Here is a 25,431-nt window from a genome sequence, read left to right on the forward strand (position 1 = left end):
TATTTTATACATAATGTCAAATATAATATATATATATTCCTGAAAAGCAGTTCCAATTTATTGAATACCTACTGTAACATATAGCACTCTAAATACTACATGGCTAATAGACTATGAATACCGTATACATAATTTTATGTTCATGGTGTCTGTAGTAATCTGACACTCAAGAAAAAAGGCATATTCTATTCCTCTACAGAAAAGACTTCTTTAGGAATACTTTACAGGAAGGAGCGTTCTAGGAGAGACAAGTTAGATTGTGATTAGTGGGAATTCACAACTGTTTTAAAGTGGACATAGGTGGTCTGCTGGAAGGCAGTCAACTCAAACTTCTCAGATTGCCCCGTATGATTTTTTTCCACCTATGCAGTTAAGTATCTCTGTATTCTGGACTCTTCCAATCACAATCCTGTTCATGCAGGGAACAAAAGACCAACCTAGCAACTATGGGATTATTTTATATTCCTCAGGGACTATCCAACTTGTGTGAACCAACCATGTAGCCAACTTACATGAACAAACAGAATGCAAGTAACATGAAAAAGAATTACAGAGATAAATGAGCAAAACCTGCGATCTCCATGGAAACTTTAATTTGGGAGATATAAGGCACTGTTAAATGCAACTGTTAACATTTTTCCTCAGAGACCTTGGAGAAGACATCACTGCTACATAATTAGATGAGCTGCACTGAAAAGGAGCTTCCTAAAGTTCAGGGATAAACAAGTTTACCCAGCTTAAAACCCATAAACTCAGGTAGACAAAGAGAATATACACTTGGAATGTTGGGAAATTCAGACAGAATTGTCTAAGAACATAGAGGGGAAAAAAGTGGGAATCGTGATTAAAGCAGCAACAAACATATACAGCCACCAAACTAGACAAGATGGATGAAGCAAAGAAGTGCAGGCTGACAGGAACCGGATGTAGATCTCTCCTGAGAGACACAGCCAGAATACAGCAAATACATAGGTGAATGCCATCATTAAACCACTGAACTGAGAACTGGACCTCCGTTGAAGGAATCTTGGAAAGGACTGGAAGAGCTTGAAGGGGCTCAAGACCCCATATGAACAACAATGCCAACCAACCAGAGCTTCCAGGGACTAAGCCACTACCCAAAGACTATACATGGACTGACCCTGGGCTCCAACTGCATAGGTAGCAATGAATAGCCTAGTAAGAGCACCAGTGGAAGGGGAAGCCCCTGGTCCTGCCAAGACTGAACCCCCAGTAAACGTGATAGTTGGGGGGAGGGCAGTAATGGGGGGAGGATGGGGAGGGGAATACCCATATAGAAAGGGAGGGGGATGTTTGCCTGGAAACCGGAAAATGGAATAACAATTGAAATGTAAATAAGAAATACCCAATTTAATAAAGATGGAGAAAAAAATTAAAAAATAAAAACTGTAGAGCAAAAAAAAAAAGCAGCAACAAACAAGCAAGCTCGCACAAAAGATTAAGGCAGCATCAAACTTCTGAACTGAAGGTGTGGGGTAGGGGGATTGTTGTAAAAGGGGTGACTATATAATGACGATCATCACCTGTGTGCACACACACAAAGCTTCAAATTAGATGTCTAGAAAGAAAAGTTGTAGAGGCTTTTATTAATCTGTAATTTTTAATACTGGGAAAGAAGCAAAGTGTATGAGTTGCTAATTAAAAACTGGGAGTGGTAGCAAGTGTCTTTAATTATAGAATTTCTGTGACTAAAGCAGGTGGATACCTGTGAGTGCCAGGCTAGCAGGGGAAACTGTGTGTGTGTGTGTGTGTGTGTGTGTGTGTGTGTGTGTGTGTGTGGTTTGGCAGGGTGGTATGACATGCTTGTGGAGGTCCCAGGACAACTTAAATGAGTTGGTGTTTTACTTCTCCCATATAGGTCCTGGAAATCAAACTCAGCTCAGCAGGCTGTGCAGTGAGTAAAGGTCCCTACACCACACACACACACACACACACACACACACACACACACACACACCCCACATACACAGACACACCACATACACACACACACCACATACACAAACACACCCCACATACACACATACACACATACACACACACATACCACACACACACACACATACCACATACACAGACACACCACATACACACACACCACATACACACACACATACACATACATACACACCACACACACCACACACACCACATACACACACACATACACACACACACCACATACACACACACCACATACACATACACACCACATACACACACACCACATACACACATACACACACACACCACATACACACATACACACACACACCACATACACGCATACACACACACACCACATACACACATACACACACACCACATACACACATACACACACACCACATACACACATACACACACACACCACATACACACATACACACACACACCACATACACACATACACACACACACCACATACACACATACACACACACCACATACACACATACACACACACACCACATACACACATACACACACACACCACATACACACACACACACACACACACCACACATACACAGGCCTACACACACTACACACACCTGCCCATTCCACACACATACACAATAAAGAGTGCATAATAAAAAGTTAGAATGTTCATTTGATTTGAGACTAAACTGAGAATTCGTCTAGATGGGGCTGACTGAGAACCATCATTGTACAATGTGTTTCCACAAGTTCAACGCTGCAAATGCATCACAGTTATGGTACAGGGAGAGTCAAGGGGATCAGAACTTGAGTTACAAGAGGCTTTCTACCGCAAACTGGTTTTGAACTGCTCCTTCCTCCACCTCCCAAGAGAGGGTATCTTAATTCGGGTTACTATTGCTGTGATAAAACACTGACCAAAAGCAACTTGTGAAAGAAAGGGTTTAATTCACTCAAGCTTTCTATAACAGTTCATTATCAAAGGCAGTGAGTACGGGAACCTGGAAGCAGGAGCTGATGCAGAGGCCATGGAGGGTGCTGCTCTCCATGACTTTCTCAGCCTTTATAGCACTTAGGACCACCAGCCCAGGGGTGGCAATACCCACAATGTCAAGTTGGCCCAAAACTAGTCAGTGTGTAGGAATCATGGCTGTGTGTTTAACTTTAATGCAGGACTCTTCTCGATTTAGTTGAATTATAAAGATTTGAGAAACTTTCAAAATTTTTGACTGTCCATAAAGAATAATGAAATTTATGAAATGCTGTGCCTGCGGCTGGAGAGATGGCTCGGGGCTCTAGCATTTGGCTAGAAGTCTTTTTTTTTTAAGTGGTTTTGGTTGTAAAATAAATTTTTTTTATTTTGAAAATCATGCGTATTCATGTGCGGGTGTGTGCACATGAGTTCATGTGTCTGGAAGTGAGTTAGAGGTGGTTGTGAGCTAGCTGATGTGGGTTCTGGGGATCAAACTCCAGACTCCTGGAAGAACAGCATGTGCTTGTCCCAGGCTGAGCCTTCTCTTCATGACTCTTCCTCCCGTGAGTTAAAGGAATGCACTTGGATCAATGCAGAGCTGGACAGATGGCTTAGCACTTAAGAGTGGAGGGCCCAAGTTGGATTCCCAGCACCCACTTTGGTTGGTTCACAACCACTTGTAAAACGCGAGCTCCAGGGTACTGGATGTCTTCTGCCTTCTGAGGGTATATATATAAATAAATGAATAATAAAGTAAAAAAAAAGAGGCTTTCTTAGGGGAAGGACATGGGTGGGAGATGGGAGGGGAAAGGGGGGAACTTGATCATGTATGGGGAGGGGGGAACAGGAGAGAAGCCCTGAGGGCCAACAGAATGAATGGAAATATGCAACTTCAGTGAGTGGGAGGTGGGCAGAGCCTCTAGAATGTACCAGAGACCTGTGAGTGAGAGACTCTTAGGATTCAAAGGGAAGGACCTTAGATGTGGGGAGAGGGAATTTGTAGAGTCCACCTCCAGTAGAAAGAAAGAGCATCAAGTGGAGGGATGAAGTTTCCATCCTGTAGTCAAAAACTCTGACCCAGAATTATTCTTGTCTAAAAGAACTGCAGGGACAAAAAAAAATAGAGAAGAGACGGAGAGAAAGGAGGTCCAGTGACCTGCCCAACTTGGGATCCATCTCAAGGGGAGGCTCCAAGGGCTGACACTATTACTGATACTAGGGTGTGCTTACAGACAGGAGCCTACCATGGCTGTCCTCTGAGAGGCCCAACAAGCAGCTGACCAAGACAGAAGCAGATACTTACTCCCAATCATTGGAATGAAGTCAGGGACCCCTGTGGTTGAATTAGGGAAAGGCTGGAAGAAGCTGAGGAGGAGGGTGACCTAGTAGGAAGACCAGCAGTCTCCACTGACCTGAACCCCTGAGATCTCTCAGACACAGAGTCAACAATAAGGCAGCACACATGAGATGGTCCAAGGCTCCCAACATATGTACAGCAGAGGACTGCCTGGTTTGGCTTCAGTGAAAGAAGTGTCTAGCCCTTGAGAGACTTGAGACCCCAGGGAGTGGGTTGGCCTGGATAGGGGAGGCATCCTCTTGAAGACGGGGGTGGGGGGTGGGGGAGGAAAAGAATGAGGAACTGTGGGAGGATGAATCAGGAGGGGACAACAAATGGACTGTAAAAAAAATTAAAAATTTTAATTAAAAAAAAAAGAGGGCTTCTTAGATTCACCCACCTGGCATTGGCTTAACATGCATGAAAGAAGCAAGAGTAAAGAAATGTGAAGGCTATTGTTGTTATTCCTGTTATTCCTGTTATTGTTATTGTTTTGCTTTGCCAAAGCAGAAAGAAGAGCAATCAACAGAGAGAGGCATCATGGCACTGGAAGCACGCACTTGGAAACTGGGTCTCATGGGAGTCTAGCTGGTTCTCAAGAGCTGGTTTCCAGGAAATCCTGAGATTGGCCACTCCTCCCCAGTTTCTTTCTCTCTACTGCCTTCTCAGTTCGACCTACACCAGGATGTGATAATTTGTAAACAAACTAAATAATACAAATTTAGCAAAGTAAATAACAAACAATAAGACATATAAATAAAGCATCTCATAGAAATTAAAACAAATGAACTATGTTGCTTTTAAAAGATAAAATCAACTAGACTAAGAAGATAGAAGGCATTTTAAGGATATATTTATAATGAAAAAGAAATTATGACTAATGCTGCACCAATTAAGAAGATCACAGGGAAATTATTAAACATGTTTATAATGGCACTATTCCTCAAACAATTCAATAACGTTAAAGAATATTCCCAAGCCCATCTCAGAACACTACTACTCTGATAACACAACCAAAGACACTGTAGAACCACCACAAGCTCCATCCCCATTGACTATATTAAAAGATGAAAAAATCCTAATTAAATACAATCAAACAGACTCTGACAGTGCACTGACATCATTGTAAAGCACGAGCAAGTGGGATTCAGTCCTTAGGATGGTTCAATGTAGAAAACTAGAATTAGGGGCATGCCTGTTCAACCACAGGCCACAGCTGCCACAAGAGCAGGCAGGCTGCCCGTAGACATTTTCTATTCTCTCATTTCCCCAGCAAGCCCAACCCCTTGTGCCAGATAGAGCCTCTCCCCAACCTGTCCATGCCTCCTCTGGATCCCACAGACCATAGTGATACTTTGATTTCTTCCTTTCCAAGACCTCCTTCTGTTGTCTGATTGCTCTGACTCAGACTTCAAGTACTATATTGAATAGATAGTGAGCAGTCTAGTCTAGTCCCTGATTTTAGTGGGATTGCTTCAAGATCTTTCCATTTAGCTTGATGTTGGCTACTGGTTTGCTGCATATTACTTTTATTATGTTTAGGTATGGGCCTTAAATTCCGATCTTTCCAAGACTTTTGGCATTAAGTCTTCTATGAGGGTCTGATAGAGTTCTGCACTTAGTCCTTAGTGATCTGAAAAAATGCATGGGAGCATTACAATCTTCTTGTATCTGTTTGAGGCCTGTTTTGTGACTGATTATATGGTCAGTTTTGTAGACGGTACCATGAGGTACTGAGAAGAAGGTATATTCTTTTGTTTTAGGATGAAATGTTCTATAGATATCTGTTAAATCCATTTGGTTCGTAACTTATGTTAGTTTCTCTGTGCCTCTGTTTAGTTTCTGTGTCCATGATCTGTCCATTGCTGAGAGTGGGGTGTTGAAGTCTCCCACTATTATGGTGTGAGGTGGAATGTGTGCTTTGAGCTTTAGTAAGGTTTCTTTCATGAATGTAGGTGCCCTTGTATTTGGAGCACAGATATTCAGGACTGAAGGCTCATTTTGGTGGATTTTCCTTTGATGAATATGAAATGTCCTTCCTTATCTTTTTGGATAACTCTTGGTTGAAAGTTGATTTTATTCGATATTAGAATGGGTACTCCAGCTGTTTCTTCAAACCATTTGATTGGAAATTGTTTTCCTGACTTTTACTCAGGGGTAGTATCTGTCTTTGTCATTGAGGTGTGTTTACTGTATGGAGCAAAATTCTGGGCCCTCTTTATGTATCCAATCTGCTAGTCTATGTCTTTTTATTGGGGAATTTAGTTTATTGCTGTTAAGAGATATTCAGGAATAGTGATTTTTGTTTCCTGTTATTTTTGTTGTTAGAGGTAGAATTATGTTTGTTTGGCTCTCTTCTTTTGTGCTTGTTGCAAGAAGATTAATTTCTTGTATTTTCTAGGGTGTAGTTTCCCTCCTTGTGCTGGAGTTTTCCATCTATTATCCTTTTTAGGGCTGTATTTGTGGAAAGATATTGTGAAATTTGTTTTTTCCATGGAGTATCTTGGTTTCTCCATCTATAGTAATTGAGAGTTTTGCTGGATATAGTATCCTGGGCTGGCATTTATGTTCTCTTAGGGCCTGTATGACATCTGTCCAGGATCTTCTTGCTTTCACAGTCTCTGTTGAGATGTCTGGTATAATTCTGATAGGTCTTCCTTTATATGTTACTTGACCTTTTTCTCTTACTTCTTTTAATATTCTTTGTTTACTGCATTTTGTGTTTTGACTATTATGTGACAGGAAGAATTTCTTTTCTGGTCCAATCTATTTGGAATTCTGTAGGCTTCTTGTATGTTTAGGAGCATCTCTTTCTTTAGGTTAGGGAAGTTTTCTTCTATAATTTTGTTGAAGGTATTTTCTGGCCCTTTAATTTCCTCTATACCTATTATCCTTAGGTTTGATCTTCTCATTGTGTCCTGAATTTTTTGAATGTTTTGGGTTAGGAGCTTTTTGCATTTTACATTTTCTTTGATGGTTGTGTTGATGTTTTCTATGGTATCTTCTGCCCATGAGATTCTCTCTTTTATCTCTTGTATTCTGTTGATAATGCTTGTGTCTATGACTCCTGATCTCTTTCCTAGGTTTTGTATCTCCATGTTTGTCTCCCTTTGTGATTTCTTTATTGTATCTATTTCCATTTTTAAATACTGGATGGTTTTGTTCAATTCCTCACCCTGTTTGGTTGTGTCTTCCTGTAATTTTTTTAAGGGTTTTGTGTGTGTGTGTGTGTGTGTGTGTGTGTGTGTGTGTGTTTCCTCTTTAAGGGCTTCTACTTGTTTACTTTTGTTGTCCTGCATTTCTTTAAGGGAGTTATTTATGTCCTTCTTAAAGTTCTTTATCATTATCATGAGATGTGACTTTAAATCCAAATCTTGCTTTTCCAGTATGTTAGGACATCTGGTATTTACTTTGTTGAGAAGACTGTTGCTTAGGTTCCCAAGTCTTCCTCTTGCTATCTGGTTGCCTCTGCTGTTAGCTGGTTTGCTGTCTCTGACAGTGGCTTGGCCCTCCTATAAGCCTGTGTGCCAGCAGTATCTGGATACAGAGAGCTGTGGGACAGGCTCAGCTGTGGGTGTAGGCAGAAACTGGAAAAGTCCTATCCCACACTGATCCTGTGTCCTTGTGTCCTGAGGGCTCCAGTCAGGTCCCTCGGAGCAGAAATGGTGGTCTTACTTCTGCTTTCAGGTGTGTCAGCACTCCTGGTGACTGGCTTTCAGCTCTGGGCATAGGCAAAGACCCAAAATATCCTGCCCCTGACTGTTCCTAGGTTCCTGTTTCTAGAGTGCTCTAGGCAGGTTCCTCTTGGGCCAGGAATGTGAACAGAAGTGGTGGTCTCCCCTGAGGTCTCAGGATTGTCCACACTTTTGAGAGTCCAGCTCTCTCCCTCATAGGATTTGGGCACCCCTATACTAGCAACTTAACAGTACAGCTGAAAATTCCAGAATCAAATTAAGCAATCAAATCTGAGAGGAATAAATGGCAGGAAATAGTGAAGGTTATAGCTGAAAGCAACCAATTAGAAACAAAGAGAACAGTACAAAGAACCAACAAAACCAAGAGCTAGCTCTTCTTAGATAACCAACAAGATAGACACACCCTTAACCAAACTAACTACAATGCACAGAGACAGCATCCAAATTCACAAAATCAGAAATGAAAAGCGAAACATAACAAGAGAATCTGAGAAACTTCAAAAAATTGTCAGATCTTACTATAAAAGCCTATATACACAATAAAACTGGAAAATCTAGATGAAGTGGCTGATTTTCTAGACAGATACCATATACCAAAGTTAAATCAAGATCAGGTAACCTATCTAAACAATTCCATAATCTCCAAGGAAATAGAAGCAGTCATTCAAAACTTCTCAACCATAAAAAAAAAAACAAAAACAAAAACAAAAAACCAAACAAACAAAATCCCAGGGCCAGATGGTTTTAGGTGCAGAATTCTACTAGATTTTAAAAGAAGAGCTAATATCAATACTCCTCAAACTATTCCACAGAATAGAAACAGATGGGACACTACATGATTCATTCTAGGAGGCCACAGTTACCCTGATATCTAAGCCACACAAAGACCCAACAAAGAAAAATGAAATTTTAAAATTCATTTGATTTTTATTTCCCTGGTGATTAAGGATGTTGAAAATTTTCTTTAAGTAAATCTCAGATATTTCTGTACCATCTTTTGAGATTTCTCAATTTAGATCTGTACCTAAATTGCAATTAGGTTATTTGTTTTCATAATATTCAAGTTTTTTTTCATTCTTTATGTATTTTGGGTATTAGCCTCCTATAGATGTGTACTTGACAAAAACCTCTTCCCATTCTATATCTGCCTGCTTTGTCTAAATGACAAAGTTTCTTTTGCCAGGCAGACACTTTTCTCTTCTATCAGGTTCAGTGTATCTGGATTTATGCTAAGGTCCTTGATCCATTTAGAGTTGAGCTTGGGCTAGGTGATAAATATGGATCTATTTGTATTCTTCTACATGCGGCCATCCAATTTGACCAACACCAGTTGTTCAAGATACTTTTTTTCTAGTGTATATTTCTGGATTGTTTATCAAAAATCAGTTGCCTGTAGATGCATACATTTATGTCTGGGTCTTCAATTTAATTCCATTTATCAATATCTATTTTGATGCTAATACCACTCTATTTTTTATTACTATAGCTTTGAAGTAAAACTTGAACTCAGAAGTGATGATACCTCCAGTAGTTCTTTTAGTGTTCAGTATTTTGGCTATCTTGGGACGTTTTTGTGTTGTTATACAAAGTTTACAAAGTTCTTCAAGTTCTACAAAGAACTGTGTTGGAATTTTAATGGGGATTGCAGTGAATTTGTAGATTTCTTTACATAAGATGGCCATTTTTACTATATTGATTCTACTTTTCCATGACCATAGGAGATCTTTCCATCTCCTGATATTTTCAGTTTCTTTCTTCAGTAGCTTTCGAGTTTTCATTATATTAATCTTAAACCTCCTTGGCTAGTGATATATATCATATATCATATATATATATGCACATATATATATATATGGAGAGAGAGAGAGAGAGATGTGTCTGTCTCTGTGTGTATCTTTTGTACATATAGTGTGTGTTTGTGTCTGTGGTGTGTGTATGTGTGTTTGTGTGTATTAATTTTGCCTCCTGCTACCTTGTTGAAAGTGTTTATTAGCTGTAGGATTTTCCTGGTGGAATTTTTAAGGTAATTTATGTATACAATCATATTATCTGCAAATAAATGTACTTTGACTTCTTCCTTTCATATTTGTATTCCCTTATCTCCTTCATCATCTTATTGATCTAGTGAAGACTTCAAGTATTATATTAAGTAAGTATGGAAGACATTAAAAAACTTGTCTTAGTCCAGATTTTAGTAGAAATTCTCTGGGTTTCTCCACATTTAGGTTGATGCTGGATATGGGCTTGCTGTAAATCACATTTATTATGTTGAGGAATGTGCCTTGTATCCCTAATCTCGCTGGACTTTTATCATAAAGGGGTTTTGGATTTTTGTCAAAGATCTTTTGTACAACTGATGAGAGGTCCATGTGGTTTGTGTCTTTCATTCTATTTATATGGTGGATAACATTTATCAGGTTTATGGACTGAAAGGCGCTTGCATCTCTAGGATGATCCACCATGATCACATGGTGGATGAACAATTAGATATATTCCTAGATCCGTATGTAAATATTTTACTGGGAAATGTTGCATCTATGTTCCTATAATTCTATTTATTTGTTGAATCATTTTGAAGTTTGGATATCAGAGTAAATGTAGCCTTGTAAGATGAACTGGGCAATGTTACTTCTGTTTTGATTTTGTGGAATAATTTGATGTGTATTGGCATTAATTCTTGTTTAAAAGTCTGGTAGAATTCTGTGCTAAAACCATCTGGGCATGGCCTTTTTGTTGTTGTTTCCTTGTAGACTTTTAATTATGGCTTCTCTTTCATTGGGGGTTATAAATCTTCTAAATTGCTTATCTGATCTTGATTTAACTTTGGTAATTGGCATATATATATCAAGGAAATTATCATTTCTTTTAGATTTTACTAGGTGGTGTTGTATAGGTTTTTAAAATATGTCTTTATGATTCTTTGGATTTCCAAGATGCCCTTTAATATGTCCCCCATTTCATCTCTAATTTTGTTGATTTGGATTATCTCTTTCTGCTTTTGAGTTAACTTGGATGTTAAAACCCAGGCCATGGGTCAGAACCCATCTACAACACTGAACAATTACATAGCCCAGGGACCTAGGCGAAAACTAAATACTACTGTTCTGCTAAAATGACCCCTAATGATATTCTGAAATACTCATAGATCAGTGCCTCTTTTAGTCATCATCAGAGACCCTCCTTCCTGCAGTAGATGTGAACAAACACAGAGACTCACAAATGGACAATGTGCAGAAAGCAAGAAATTTTGGAACTTTCACTCCTAAATGGGATATCTCTATCACATTCCTCCACTCAGAGATCAAGAAATCAGCAAAAGAGGAGACAGAAAGAGTGCAAGAGTCAGGGAAGATGGAGGACACCAAGGAATCAGGGTTTCTAAACACAACAGGTCTGGGACACATATGAACTCACAGAGACTGTGAGCATAAACTTCTACCGCACAGATAGGGTCCTAAAGCTAAAAGAAGTGGACACAGACACCCATCCCTAACCCAGAAGCTATCTTTAAATGATATTCACTCTCCAATGGAGTCTCACTGAGTATATAAACTACTCTTGAGGGTAATCCTCATGTCCAGTAGTAGATGATAAACACACACACAAACACACAGACACACAGACACACACAGACACACACACACACACACACACACACACACACACACACAAACCACAACGGCATCAAAGAACATACTTGCCCTTTAACCCATAATGCTTTGTCATGACTTTTTTTTTAACTTTCCAGTCTATTGTATATTTATTATGGCTTCTAGATTTGTGCTTTTATGGGATTCCTATGTGTGAACATGTGTGTTTCTTCAATTATATGTATTTCTTGTGCTTCTTCTTTGACTCCCTTTTCCTGTTTGTTTTGTCCTATTCTGGCTTGTTTGTTTGTTTATTTATTTTATTATTATCATATATATACTGTTTGCTCTCTGAAGACAGATGTGTATTTCTAAGGAAGGGGTAAGAAGGATCTCAGAGGAATTTGGGGAGGGAAAACTAATCAGAATATCTTAGTTAGGATTTCCACTGCTGTGAAGAGACACCATGATCAAGGCAACTCTTATAAAGGAAACATTTAATTGAGTTTGGCTTACATTTTCAGAGATTTAGTCCATTATCACCAAGGCAGGAAGCATGGCAGTGTGCAAGCATACACAGTGCTGGAGAAACTGAAAGTTCTACATTTTGATCCACAGGCAGTAAGAAAGATCCTGGATGTTTTTCACCCTGGGTATAACTTGAACATTTAAGACCTCCACAGTGGCACACTTCCTCAAACAAGACCACACCTCCTCCAATAAGGCCACAGCTCCTAATAGTGGCATTCCCTATGGCCAAGCATTAAAAGCACATGAATCTAAAGGAGGCAAACCTATTCAAATCACATTTCATTCTCTGGCCCCCATAGGCTTATAGCCATAGTATAATGCAAAATGCATTTAGTCAAATTTCAAAAGTCCCCATAGTCTATCACAGTCTCAACAATGTTTTAAAAGTCTAAAGTTCAAAGTCTTTTCTGAGATTCATATACTCACTTAACTGCAATCCCTTATAAAATTAAAATCAAAATGCAGACTACATGCTTCCAACATATCATGGTACATGATGTACATTAATGTTCCAAAACATAGGCAAGGGAGGATAGTGAGGAAATAGTGGACCAAAGCAATACTGAAAACCATCCAAGCAAACTCCAAACTTCTGCTTTTTTGACTACAACACACCTCTTTATCTTGGGCTGGTTCCACCCCATTACCATCTTTCCATGACAGGTATACCACGGCTCTGGCATCTCTAACATCTTAGGGTTTCCAGGGAAATCCAGGCTTTACCTTTACAGTTTTTGCTGCTGCTGCTGTTCTTGGTGGTCATCCTATGTGTCTTAGTTAGGGTTTTACTGCTATGAACAGATACCATGACCAAGGCAATTCTTATAAGGACAACATTTAACTGGGGCTAACTTACATGTTCAAAGGTTTAGTCCATTATCTTCAAAGTGGTAACATGTCAACATCCAGGCAGGCATGGTTCAGGAGGAACTGAGAGTTCTACATCTTCATCTGAAGGCTGCTGGAAGAATACTGGCTCCCAGACAGCTAGGATGAGGGTCTTAAGGCCCACATGCACAGTGACACACCTACTCCAACAGGACCACACCTTCTAATAGTGCCACTACCTGGGCCAAGCATATATAAACCATCACGGCATGGTACCGGCACCTCCAAAATGATGGGGTCTTCTGCTGCAGTTGGGCCGCACTTTTACAACAGCCTTTCATAGTGATAAAAATGTTGCCAAGCCAAGGTTTCTTTGCATAACCCATTCAGTCCTGGATCTTCAACTGATACTGCAGCTGAAGCTTCACCAATGCCCTCTCCCAACCTCTCACAGTGCCAAAACTCATCTGTTATGCATGACCCCTTCATGCATTCAAAATCAATACTACCTTGCTGACTCTTATACATTACCAAGTCCAAATGCCAGCACAAGATACAACCTTAGCTACCTCACACAGTGGCCTTTCTGGGCCTCCATACAAGAGCACCCCTGACACATTCATGGCTTTAACAACTTTCCTTAGTCCCTAATCCTAAAGCCAGAACCACATGGCCAAAGTTGTTGAATTCCCCTCCTTGGTGGGGCTGGAACATAGTCTCCTTATAATTACATCTTCACCAGCTTTCTGTTTTCAATGTATTTCCTTCACTGCCTAAGCTTGGCTGTTCTGGGACTTACTCTGTAGACTGACCTTGAACTCAGAGATCTGCATGCCTCTGTTTCCTGAGTGCTGTGATTAAAGGTGTATGCTACTCCATCTAGACCTAAGATTTTCTTTCAATTCTTTTCATTATAGAGTCTTGTAAAGATGACCACTATGCCTCAAGATCTAGATTAAAATCTTGTGTCAATCAATCCAGATCAAAAGCAAGTTGCCTTCCTGACTCAAAATCTGGATCAGAAGCGTCCTCCAAGAAGCCCTTGGTCCTGCCATGGCTGGACCCCCCAGTGTAGGGGAATCTCAGGGTGGGGAGGCAGTTTGGGAGCGGGGACACGCTTATAGAAGGAAGAAAGGGGAGAGGGATAGGATAAGGGGCTTATGGATGGGAAACCAGGAAAGGGAATAACACTTGAAATGTAAATAAAAAATATCAAATTTAAAAAATGAAAATATAATAAATGAAATGAAGAACCCCCCAAATGTGCCCTCCATTACTTTTTTTTTACCCATCTTTATTAACTTGGGTATTTCTTATTTACATTTTGATTGTTATTGCCTTCCCTGGTTTCCCCCTAACCCCTCCCTCTTCCCTTCTACATGGGTGTTCCCCTCGCCATCCTCCCCCCATTACTGCCCTCCCCCCAACAATCAAGTTCACTGGGGGTTCAGTCTTGGCAGGACCAAGGGCTTTCCCTTCCACTGGTGCTTTTACTAGGCTATTCATTGCTACCTATGAGGTTGGAGCCCAGGGTCAGTCCATGTATAGTCTTTGGGTAGTGGCTTAGTTCCTGGAAGCTCTGGTTGCTTGGCATTGTTGTTCATATGGGGTCTCAAGCCCCTTCAAGCTCTTTCAGTCCTTTCTCTGATTCCTTCAACGGGGGTCCCGTTCTCAGTTCAGTGGTTTGCTGCTGGCATTCGCCTATGTATTTGCTGTATTCTAGCTGTGTCTCTCAGGAGAGATCTACATCCGGTTCCTGTCGGCCTGAACTTCTTTGTTTCATCCATCTTGTCTAGTTTGGTGGCTGTATATGTATGGGCCACATGTGGGGAAGGCTCTGAATGGGTGTTCCTTCTGCCTCTGTTCTACACTTTGTCTCCCTATACCCTCCCAAGGGTATTCTTGTTCCCCTTTTAAAGAAGGAGTGAAGCATTCACATTTTGGTCATCCCTCTTGAGTTTCATGTGTTCTGTGCATCTAGGGTAATTCAAGCATTTGGGCTAATATCCACTTATCAATGAGTGCATACCATATGAGTTTTTCTGTGATTGGATTACCTCACTCAGGATGATATTTTCCAGTTCCATCCATTTGCCTATGAATTTCATAAAGTCATTGTTTTTGATAGCTGAGTAATATTCCATTGTGTAGATGTACCACATTTTCTGTATCCATTCCTCTGTTGAAGGGCATCTGGGTTCTTTCCAGCTTCTGGCTATTATAGCTAAATCTCATGGAGACATTTCCTCAACTGTGGCTCCTTTCCCTGTGATGACTCTAGCTTATGTCATGTTTACAAACAAAGCAAACCACTACATGAGATATATTGTATGAAAACAATCTATTTTCAAAAATAGAGAGTCAAAACATTGATTACCTCAAGTCTTGATAAAACTTGAACTTCAGACTTTCATTCCGTGTTAAAATTCTTAAATACAATGAGCATTTGAACACCAATGAATGAATTTTATCTTATGAAATGGCCACAAGTCAATAGGAGCAAGAAAAGAAAGGTTATGTTTTCAAATGATTTGTTTGGGGAAAGCCAAGATGATAAGGAGGAGAGTCAGGGTGGTGAATTCAGATTACCATCTTGACCATATTTAAAATCACCATGGAAATGAACAAATCTTTAAAGCATCTATGAGAGATTATCTGGATTAAGTTAATTAAAATTGGAAAACCCTCCTAAATGTGTCCATCACAGTTCCATGGTTGGAGTCCTGGACTAATTAATAAAAAGAGAAAGAAAGAAAAGCACAAACGTTATCACTCTGTGCTTTCTGACTATACATGCAGCCTTCTGGCCACTACTGCCCCTATGCCAACCATTGACTGTATCCCCTGGAAAACTCAGACAAAGCAAACTGTGTCTTCCTCGGGGTATTCTCCTCAGAGTGTCTTTTTTCTTTCTTTTCTCTCTCTCTCTCTCTCTCTCTCTCTCTCTCTCTCTCTCTCTCTCTCTCTTTTTGTTGTTAAAGTTCTATTTGTCGTATTATGTGAGTACACTGCTGCTGTCTTCAGACACACCAGAAGAGGGCACCAGATCCCAATACAGATGACTGTGTGCCACCATGTGGTTCCTGGGAATTGAACTCATGACCTCTGGAAGAGCAGTCAGTGCTCTTAACCACTGAGCCATCTCTCCAGCCTCAACAATATTTCTAACCAACAAGTGAACACAGAAAACAAGAGAGTTTTTATATAGTTGTGAAATTTTAAAATTAACCTATAAATTATAAGCTCATTCCAGACTTCAAACTATATGGCATGAGCACTACATAAAGGTTTATTGACTAAAAAGAAATAAATCAGTAAGAAGAAATAAAATAAACAGACCTTGGGAAACCTATAAAAGTTCACTTTCTGCTACTTAATCAGTCAGAAAGACTTCTTTATTCTGAATTATTTTTTCAATCATTTGCCCCCCAAAAGCCTTTCCTTTTCCACATTTCATTACTTTGCAAGCATCTGAGAATAGTTTACACATCTTTATTAGTTATGTTTCATTCAGTGAAATGTACCATGCCCCTTATGCATTTCTTATAGAAGAAATTATCAAGGACACTTGCATAGAATGTCAAGACATACTTCCCCAGCTCCTATCTGATGTACAGAACACAGTGTGCTTATTAGCACTTTGTTTTGGAAATTATTTCAACAATGCACTCAAAGTTTTACATTAGCTTCTCTGGCAACCACACAAATCTGCTCATAAAAAATATTAGCACAGAAGATATAAAGGCTTGAGAAGACACTCAACACTATTGGCACAATTTTTCTATAAATATAAGCTGTCTAAAACATAAAAGACATTAAGTAAAATTAAATTATGTAACTAATGATACAAAACATAGTTTGAAATAACATTTCTTCAGAAGGTAGTTTCCTCCACTATTATTTCCTAAGACTTAGCAATTTACGTGACATGTGTTAAATATATAAGGTATTTCACTGGCCTTAGTCCAGGCCTTGATTTTAGAAATTCTACTGAAACCATTAAAAATATAGAAAAAAATATTTTCAAAAATAAATTTGGTAAAAAAATTTGATAAATGTTTAGAAATATAATAATCATCTGTTTTGAAAGTTAAAAATAAGGATGGTTTAAATAAAATTTAAGCTATTTCTGTTTATGAACTTGAAACTCTGGTGATATATTAAAATTGAGCGAGTTTAAACTATAAGCTGTTTCACAAACATAAATATCTATATAAATATTTCTTATTTATATTTATAAATATTAAGTTATTTTGAATATATAGAAAAATCCAAAACAGAGACTTAAAAGAAAAAAATATATTGCGTTCTTATCTAAATGTTGAAATAAATGCATATTCATTTGAGAATGTCTTAATATTTAATGTTATTAAATAATGAACATGGTATGACTTTAAAGACAACTGTGAAATAATTACCTCTGATAAGTGTTTGTATACAAGACACATAAGATATCACGAACAATCTGTGAACAGAATCAGTTGATGAAACTTTGACAGTCTAGTAACACATTGAAACTCCTGCTGCTATAAACCACCAAACCCCCGCAAGCTTACAAGTAAGTTCTTTTCCTTTGTATTGTTTGTTCCTTTGTTTTTGGGTCTTTAGGTATAAATATCTTCCTGGCCTATGTTGGCCTGGAGCTGGTCATTCTTGTACCTCACCTTCCCCATCCTGAGATTACAGGTCTGTATCATCAAAATGAATTTATTTAATTGAGTTAAAATCTCTCTACTAGCTCACTCCCAGCTTTAAATCATAAATTTAAGACTGCAACTTTCTGGTGTATTCAGTAAGAATGGTAGAGTAAAGCTTAGTCTATTTCAGCTCTGAAGTGCTTAAGCTTCATAATGAGAAGAGCTACTTACTATTGTTGAAACGTCATATTTGCTGGATGGTGGTGAGGTTAACAATCTAAGTGTGGGAGCCTCTACCATGCACCTTAGACAATTTCAGCCTCTAAATCCCCCCTGTTGTTCTTCCTATTTCACCTCTCTTTTCTGCTCACCTAGATTCCTGTTTTACTCAATGCTTTAGATAATTATTAAATAAGTTATTAGTGAAGTTATTAGTGTATTTGCTTTCTTGACTACATCAATCCAAGGTAGTCACTATAGGAAGATCATCAGTTCTCATGAGAATGTAGCAATTGAAGGAGAGATCATACTTTATAGAAAAATATCACAAACTTAAGGACAGCATAAATATGATATTAATTCAATATGTACCAAATAATATAAATGAAATTATAGCTACATATTCAAATTGACAACTTGAGGGTATAAATATCAAAATGGCAATTTGGAGGAGTTACATATTTATGCTTTCTCAGTGGAGTCATGCTACATATGCCATCCTTAGTCTATGGGGATATTTTATATAAGTAAAAATTTAAAACATCAGCTATATTCACCGAGTAAAAAATAAGCCATACAGGGCAAAGCAAGACTGAAGCGTTTACAGGGTAGAAGCAAAAAAATTGAACTTTAGTGGCTACAGGTGTGTGTGTGTGTGTGTGTGTGTGTGTGTGTGTGTCTGTGTCTGTGTGTCTGTGTGTGTCTGTGTGTGTTTCTTTACACATTCATGAGTTCAGTTTAGGCAGTACAGTGTTTGGATGCTAGTAAAATACTTGTTAGTGTCTGTGTTTAACTTTTTTTTAAAAAAAATAGTAGATCAAGTTATCCTTCAACTATGCTAGATGGTTCTACAGTCAACAGTTACTTTATGCTTTGCCCCTAAGCTTAAGTTGAGCCTGTCAAGAGTGCCATCATTTACTTCAGTGGAGTAGAAACAGGCTCTATAATATATCTTATCTTTGAGCTTGGGTGGACCAGGACAACAGAAAACAATAGCTTTTGTTCTCATCCAGCCCATTTCAGTTCTTCTCCTTGTCCTGACTGCTCCCAGTGGGACAGAACCAGGTCAGGTGTAAATAGCAGAGGTGCAGACTTGGAGAGTAGTGCCTGTCTTCATTATTCACAGACTAGTCATATTCTAGGCAGAAACACGGGGACAAGGGGTGGGGCTTAGGAACGACATGGAGAGTACATAAAAAGTTTTAACTTTAAGTAGAGAAATTTCTTTCAACTGGACTACAAATGGAATTGTTGGTGAGGAATCATGGTATCATCTACCAAACAATATAAATAAACATGTTGACCTTGGACACAACTAACAATATAATAAAAATGGCTCAAAGCTGTTAAAAGTACCTTAATGGTTTCTGTTATTAAAGACTTGAGCCATGAAAATATGCATGTGAAGTTTTAAAGATGAGTTCTTCTAACATGATATTGTATTGTCATAAAAAATATCTGTGTAGTTGTTTTTGCTGGCTGTATAAATTTATCCTGTGCACAACTACTTGAAATAGCTGATGATGTCTTTGACTGTGTTTAAACCTGTCACTCTCCTTTTTACTCATGGCATGTGACATCACATTTATTCTACAGATGCTTGTTCAGCATTTCACAATGCATGGTCGTGGCTGTCCAAAAGTTGCCATGGTTTACTTGTCTGTCATATCACACCCCTAATTAAATGTGATTATATAGTCAGTGATGGGTGAAAAATACCTTTGAAAGAATAGAATATCTTTAATAATGTAATTTTTAAAAGTAGAGTGCCAGATAGAGACATCAATAAAATGGTTTAGATAGATAAATAGAATTCATCCTGAAAGGAAAGAAGGAATTTGAGCAACTTGCATTAATCTATATTTTTTCACATGGTAAATCCACAAAAAGTTATAAATCTTTACATACCATTTTAAAGATAAGATAAGTAATCACTAGGACAAGTGGAAGCAATAATGTTTTTGTGTATCTCAGTGGAGTCTGAAATAAAGCAAACAATTCAAAATGGTTAATTACAAAATTTTACAACGAAGCAGTAAATATCTAAGTACCACAATGATTTTTGATAAAGATTAAAATTTTCTTCTCTTTAGAAAAATGTGTGCTTATCAATGCTACTGAAGAATTCGTGGATAAAATGATAAAAGTGGCAATAAAAAAGCATCCAATGAAGACAGCAGACTAGAAGCTGCCTTTGTGACCTAGTTATGAGGTTGGTTTTGAAAACAAGAGGCTCTACTCTAAAGGAAGAGAGGAACTTCTGAAAAGTTCACAAAGGTGGAAAAGACTAGTGGAGAAGTGTGGAGGAGGAGATTTTTAATGTATATGTTAGTTTAAATAAACTTAGTCCCCATAGGCTCACATATTTGAATATTTAGTCAACAGTGAGTGGCACTATTTAAAAGAATTAAGAGGTATGGGTTTGTTGGAAAAGTGTTTCACTGGGGGTGGGCTTTGAGGTTTCAGGAGCTCAAGCCAGGTCCAGAGTCTCTCTTTTTGTTCCACTGGCTACTGATTCTGGCGTAGCACTCTTAGCTACCTCTCCAGAACCGTGACTGCCTGCATGCCACCATGCTTTTTCCCATTATGACAATGAATTAACTCTGAAACTGTAAGCAAGCCCCGGATTAAATGCTTTTCAGTATAAGAGTGATAGTATCACTTCACAGCAAGAAAATACAGATTAAAAGAATGTATCAAAATCAACTCCAACCCTGCAGCTACCTAGTAAGGAGAGGGGAAGAAAAGTCCACTTAAGAGGAAAGCCTGCTGCCTATCACCTGAACAGCCCCACTCCCAAAGACACATTCTATACTCCTACTTCAGTGCCTTCTAGAACTCTTCCCACAGTTCAGGCAGATTCCCAATGCTCAGGCATAGGTCACACCAGTTAGAAGAAGAGAGTAACCCTGCTGAAGCAAAGGCCAAGCTGCTCTCAAGAAATAATAACAAAATTAGCAGCAGAAAGAGCAATGTGGCATGGCCAGAGCCCAGCTATTCTCTGACTGCAAGACCTGAATATTTGAGTGCAGCTGAAGCACAAGAAAATGACTTTAAAATCAACTTTATGAAGATGATAGAGAACTTTAAAGAAGAAATAGAAATAAGACCCTTAAAGAACTCAGAAAAAGACAAGAATTTAGAAGAAATCGATAAATCCCTTAAAGAAAACAAAAAACATTCATGTCAAGAAAAATAAACAAATGGGTGAAAACCTGAAAATGGAAATAGAACCAATTTAAACACACACACACACACACACACACACACACAGAGGAACACAAATGTTGGATCTAAAGTGTACCTGACACAAAATTCCAGGAAATCCAGGACATTATGAAAAGACTAAACCTAACAATAATAAAAATAGAAAAAGAATAATCCCAGCTCAAAAACCCAGAAAGTGTATTTTTAAAAATCATAGGAGGAAATTTTCCTAACCTAAAGATGGGCATGCCTATAAAGGTAAAAGAAGCTTAAAGAACAAAAACAATGGTATCAGAAAAGAAAGCCCCCCCTACCCTGGCCAATACACACACACACACACACACACACACACACACACACACACAGAGAGAGAGAGAGAGAGAGAGAGAGAGAGAGTAATTAAAAACTAAACAAAAAGAACAAGGAAAGAATACTAAAAGTTTCAAGGGAAACAACTAAATACCATTAAAAGGCAGACCTATCAGAATTATGCCTGATTTCACAACAGAGACTCTAAAAACGAGAAGGGCCTGGGCAGATGTCTTACAGGCTCTTAAGAGACCGTAGATGCCACAGATACCAGACCAGACTACCACAGTCAGCAAAATCTTCCATTGCCACAGACAGAACAAATAAGATACTGCATGACAAAGTCAAATTTAAACAATTGCTATACACAAATCTAGCCCTATAAAAGCACTAGAAAGCAAAATCCAACCTAAAGAGGTAAATTATACACACAAAAAAACAGGCAATAAATAATCTCACACCAGCAAAACCCAAAGAGCAACACACACACACACACACACACACACACACACACACACACAGAGGAACACACATACTACCAACACCATCTACAACAAAATGACAGGAATAACAATCATTGGTCATTAATATTGCTCAGTATCAATGGATTCAATTACCTAATAAAAAGACACAGGCTAACAGCACGGATATGAAAACACAATTCATCATTCTGCTAAATATAAGAAACACACCTTAACATCAAGGAAAATAGGCATTACTTTCAAGTAAAGAATTGGAAAAAGATTTTCAAGCAAACAAACCCAAGAAGCAAGCTAGTATAGCTATTCTGATAAAATGGACTTCGAGCCAAAATTAATCAAAAGATATGGAGAAGGACATATCATACTCACCAGAGAGGAAAAAATCCACCAAGATGACATTTCAATTTTTAACATCTATTCACCAAACACAAGAGCACCCAGCTTTACTAAAACTTAAATCACACATTGAACCTCATATGCTCATAGTGAAAGAACTCCATTACCAGACTCTCATGAATCTACAGATCATTCAGACATAAACTAAATAGAAAAACAATGTTACTTATGGACATTAATATAACTCAAATGGGCCTATCAGATATCTACTGAACACTGCAAACACACAAAAGGATATGTTTTTTCTCAGCACCTCATGGAACACTCTCAAAAATTGACCACATACTCACTCACAAATAGGAAAATTGAAATAACTCCTGCTCTCTTATCAGACCAACATGGAGTAAAGCTGAACTTCAACATTTACAGAAACAACAGAAAGACTACAAATGGAGACTGAACAACCCCTGCCTGAATGACAAGGCAGAATTAAGAAAGAAATTGAAGACTTCCTAGAATTCTATAAAAATGATTGTACAACATACCCAAACTTATGAACACAATGAAAGCAGTGCTAAGAGGGACACTTTATAGTTCAAGTGCCTTCATAAAGATAATGGAGAACAGGGCCACCTGGGGGTGACACTTCCAGTCTCTACTTTTACCCAGAGCAGGGGCGGTTTCACATCTCTAACACCAAAAAGCTGCCAGCAGAGAGCTGGTCTGCCAGGAGCACTCTCACTCTGAAGATCACAGGCTCACAGGCCCACAGGAGGAACAAGCTCCAGTCAGAGACAGTAAGACCAGCTAATGTCAGAGATAACCAGATGGCAAGAGACAACCCAAAGAACCTAAGCAACAGAAACCAAGACTACTTGGCATCATCAGAGCCCAGTTCACCAACGAAAGCAAACACTGGATATCCCAACCTCCAGAAAGCAAGATTTGGATTTAAAAATCACATCTCATGATAATTATAGAGAACTTTAAAGGACATAAATAACTCTATTAAAGAAATACAAAGGAGGTAGAGAGATGGCTCAGTGCTTATGAGCACTGACTGCTCTTCCAGAGGTCCTGAGTTCAAATCCCAAAACCACATGGTGGCTCATAACCATCTGTAATTCAATGCCCTCTTCTGGTGTGTCTGAAGATAGCTACAGTGTCCTTATATGTAATAAATAAATAAATCTTTTTAAAAAGAAAAAAAAGAAATATAGGACAACAAAGGTAAACAAGTAGAAGTCCTTAAAGAGGAAACACAAAAATCCCTTAAAGAATTATAGGAAAACAGAAGGAAACAGATGAAGAAATTAGACAAAAACATCCAGGATCTAACAATGGAAAAAGAAACAATAAAGAAATCACCAAGGGAGACAAGCCTGGAGATAGAAAACCTAGGAAAAAGATCAAGAGTCATAGATGCAAGAATCACCAACAGATACAAGAGATAGAAAAGAGAATCTTGGGGCAGAAGATACCATATACTAATGCTCTATAATACTGCTTGAGATCAGGGATGGTGATTCCCCCAGAAGTTCTTTTATTGTTAAGGATAGTTTTCACTATCCTGGGTTTTTTGCTTTTCCAAATGAATTTGCAAATTATTGTTCTAACTCTATAAAGAATTGAATCCTTTAAGGAGGATATAAACAACTCACTGAAAGCAATACAGGTAAACACGTAGAAGCCCTTAAAGAAGAAACAAATAAATCCCTTAAAGAAATACAGAAAAACACAATGAAACAGTTGATGGAATTGAACAAAGAGATTCAAGATCTTAAAGTAGAAGTAGAAACAATAAGGAAAACACAAATTGAGGCAACCACTGAAATGGAAAACCTAGAAAAGAGGCCAGAAATTACAGATGTAAGCATCACCAACAGAATACAAGCAATAGAAGAGAGAATCTCAGGTGTAGAACATACCTTAGAAGATATTGACACATCTCTCAAAGAAAATTCAAAACATAAAAAACTCCAAAAACTTCCAGGAAATCCAGGACACAAATCTAAGAATAATAGGAATAAAAGAGAATGAAGACTCCCAGTCCAAAGGACACAAAAATGCCTTCAAAAAATAATAGGAGAAAACTTCCCTAACCTAAAGAAAAAGATGACCATAAAAATATAAGGAACCTATAGAACACCAAATAAATTGGACCAGAAAAGAAAATCCTCTTGTCACATAATAATCAAAACACTAATTACACAGAACAAAGAAAATATTAAAAGCTGCAAGGGAAAAGGGTCAAGTAATGTATAAAGGCAGACCTATGAGAATTACCCCAGATTTCTCAACAGAGACATTAAAAGCCAGAAGAGCCTTGACAGAGGTCATGCAAACTCTAGGAAAACACAAATGCCAGCCCAGGGTACTATACCCAGCAAAACTATCAAGCAGCATAGATGGGGAAATCAAAATATTCCAGGAAAGAAACACATTCAAACAATATCTAGCTACCAACTCAGCCCTACAGAGGATTCTAGAAGGAAAACTCCAACACAAAGAGTGTACCTACACCAAAGAATAATAAAGATATTAATCTAACAAAGCCAAAAGGAGAAAATTACATGCATATAATGCCACCTACAAAAACAAACATAACAGCAATTAACTATCATCTGACTTTAATATCTCTCAATATTAATGGACTCAACTCATGTATAAAAAGACATAATTTAACAGACTGGATACACAAACAGGATCCAGTATTTTGCTGCATGCAAGAAACATACCACAATAACAAAAACAGACATTACCTCAGAGTAAAAGGCTAGAAAAAAGTCTTCCAGGGATATCATCCCAAGAAACAAGCTTGAGTTATCATCCTAATATCTAATAAAATAGACTTTCAACCAAAAGTTATCAAGTGAGGTGAGACAGGACACTTCATATTCATCAAAGGAAAAAATTCACCAAGAAAAAGTCTCGATTCTGAACATCTATGCTGCAAATGCAAGGGCACTCACATTCATAAAACAAACTTTACTAAAGCTCAAACACACATTGAACACCTCCAATAATAGTGGGAGACTTCAACATCCTATTTTCACTAATGGACAGGTCACTGAAACAGAAACTAAACAGAGACACAGAGAAACTAACAGCAGTTATGAACCAGATTTAACAGATATGGACAGAATATTTTACCCTTAAAAAAAGAATACAACTTCCTCTGAGCACCTCATGGTATCCTTTCCAAAAATGACCATATAATCAGTCACAAAACAAACCTCAATTGATACAAGAAGATTGAAATAATCCCACACATCCTATCAGATCATGATGGCCTAAGACTGGTCCTCAATAACAGCAAAAACAAC

General features: G+C 38.3%; 1 protein-coding gene across 2 annotated transcripts in view; it reads right to left on the reverse strand.

Moving 5' to 3' along the window:
* Dpy19l2 (dpy-19 like 2) overlaps nucleotides 1-25,431 on the reverse strand; it is a 119,233-nt gene that overhangs the window by 20,179 nt on the left and 73,623 nt on the right. Inside the window, exons 15-17 of one of the 2 annotated variants that reach the window (XM_006242722.5) lie at nucleotides 19,680-19,751; nucleotides 17,334-17,380; nucleotides 15,293-15,343 (exon numbers count right to left, since the gene is read on the reverse strand). In XM_006242722.5, the coding sequence (XP_006242784.1) occupies nucleotides 15,293-15,343; nucleotides 17,334-17,380; nucleotides 19,680-19,751 (170 nt within the window). The remainder of the gene's footprint in view (nucleotides 1-15,292; nucleotides 15,344-17,333; nucleotides 17,381-19,679; nucleotides 19,752-25,431) is intronic. The other variant, XM_235972.11, reaches the window with a different exon arrangement.

This window comes from Rattus norvegicus, chromosome 8 (assembly GCF_036323735.1).
Source record: "Rattus norvegicus strain BN/NHsdMcwi chromosome 8, GRCr8, whole genome shotgun sequence".
In the NCBI taxonomy this organism is placed as follows: domain Eukaryota; kingdom Metazoa; phylum Chordata; class Mammalia; order Rodentia; family Muridae; genus Rattus; species Rattus norvegicus.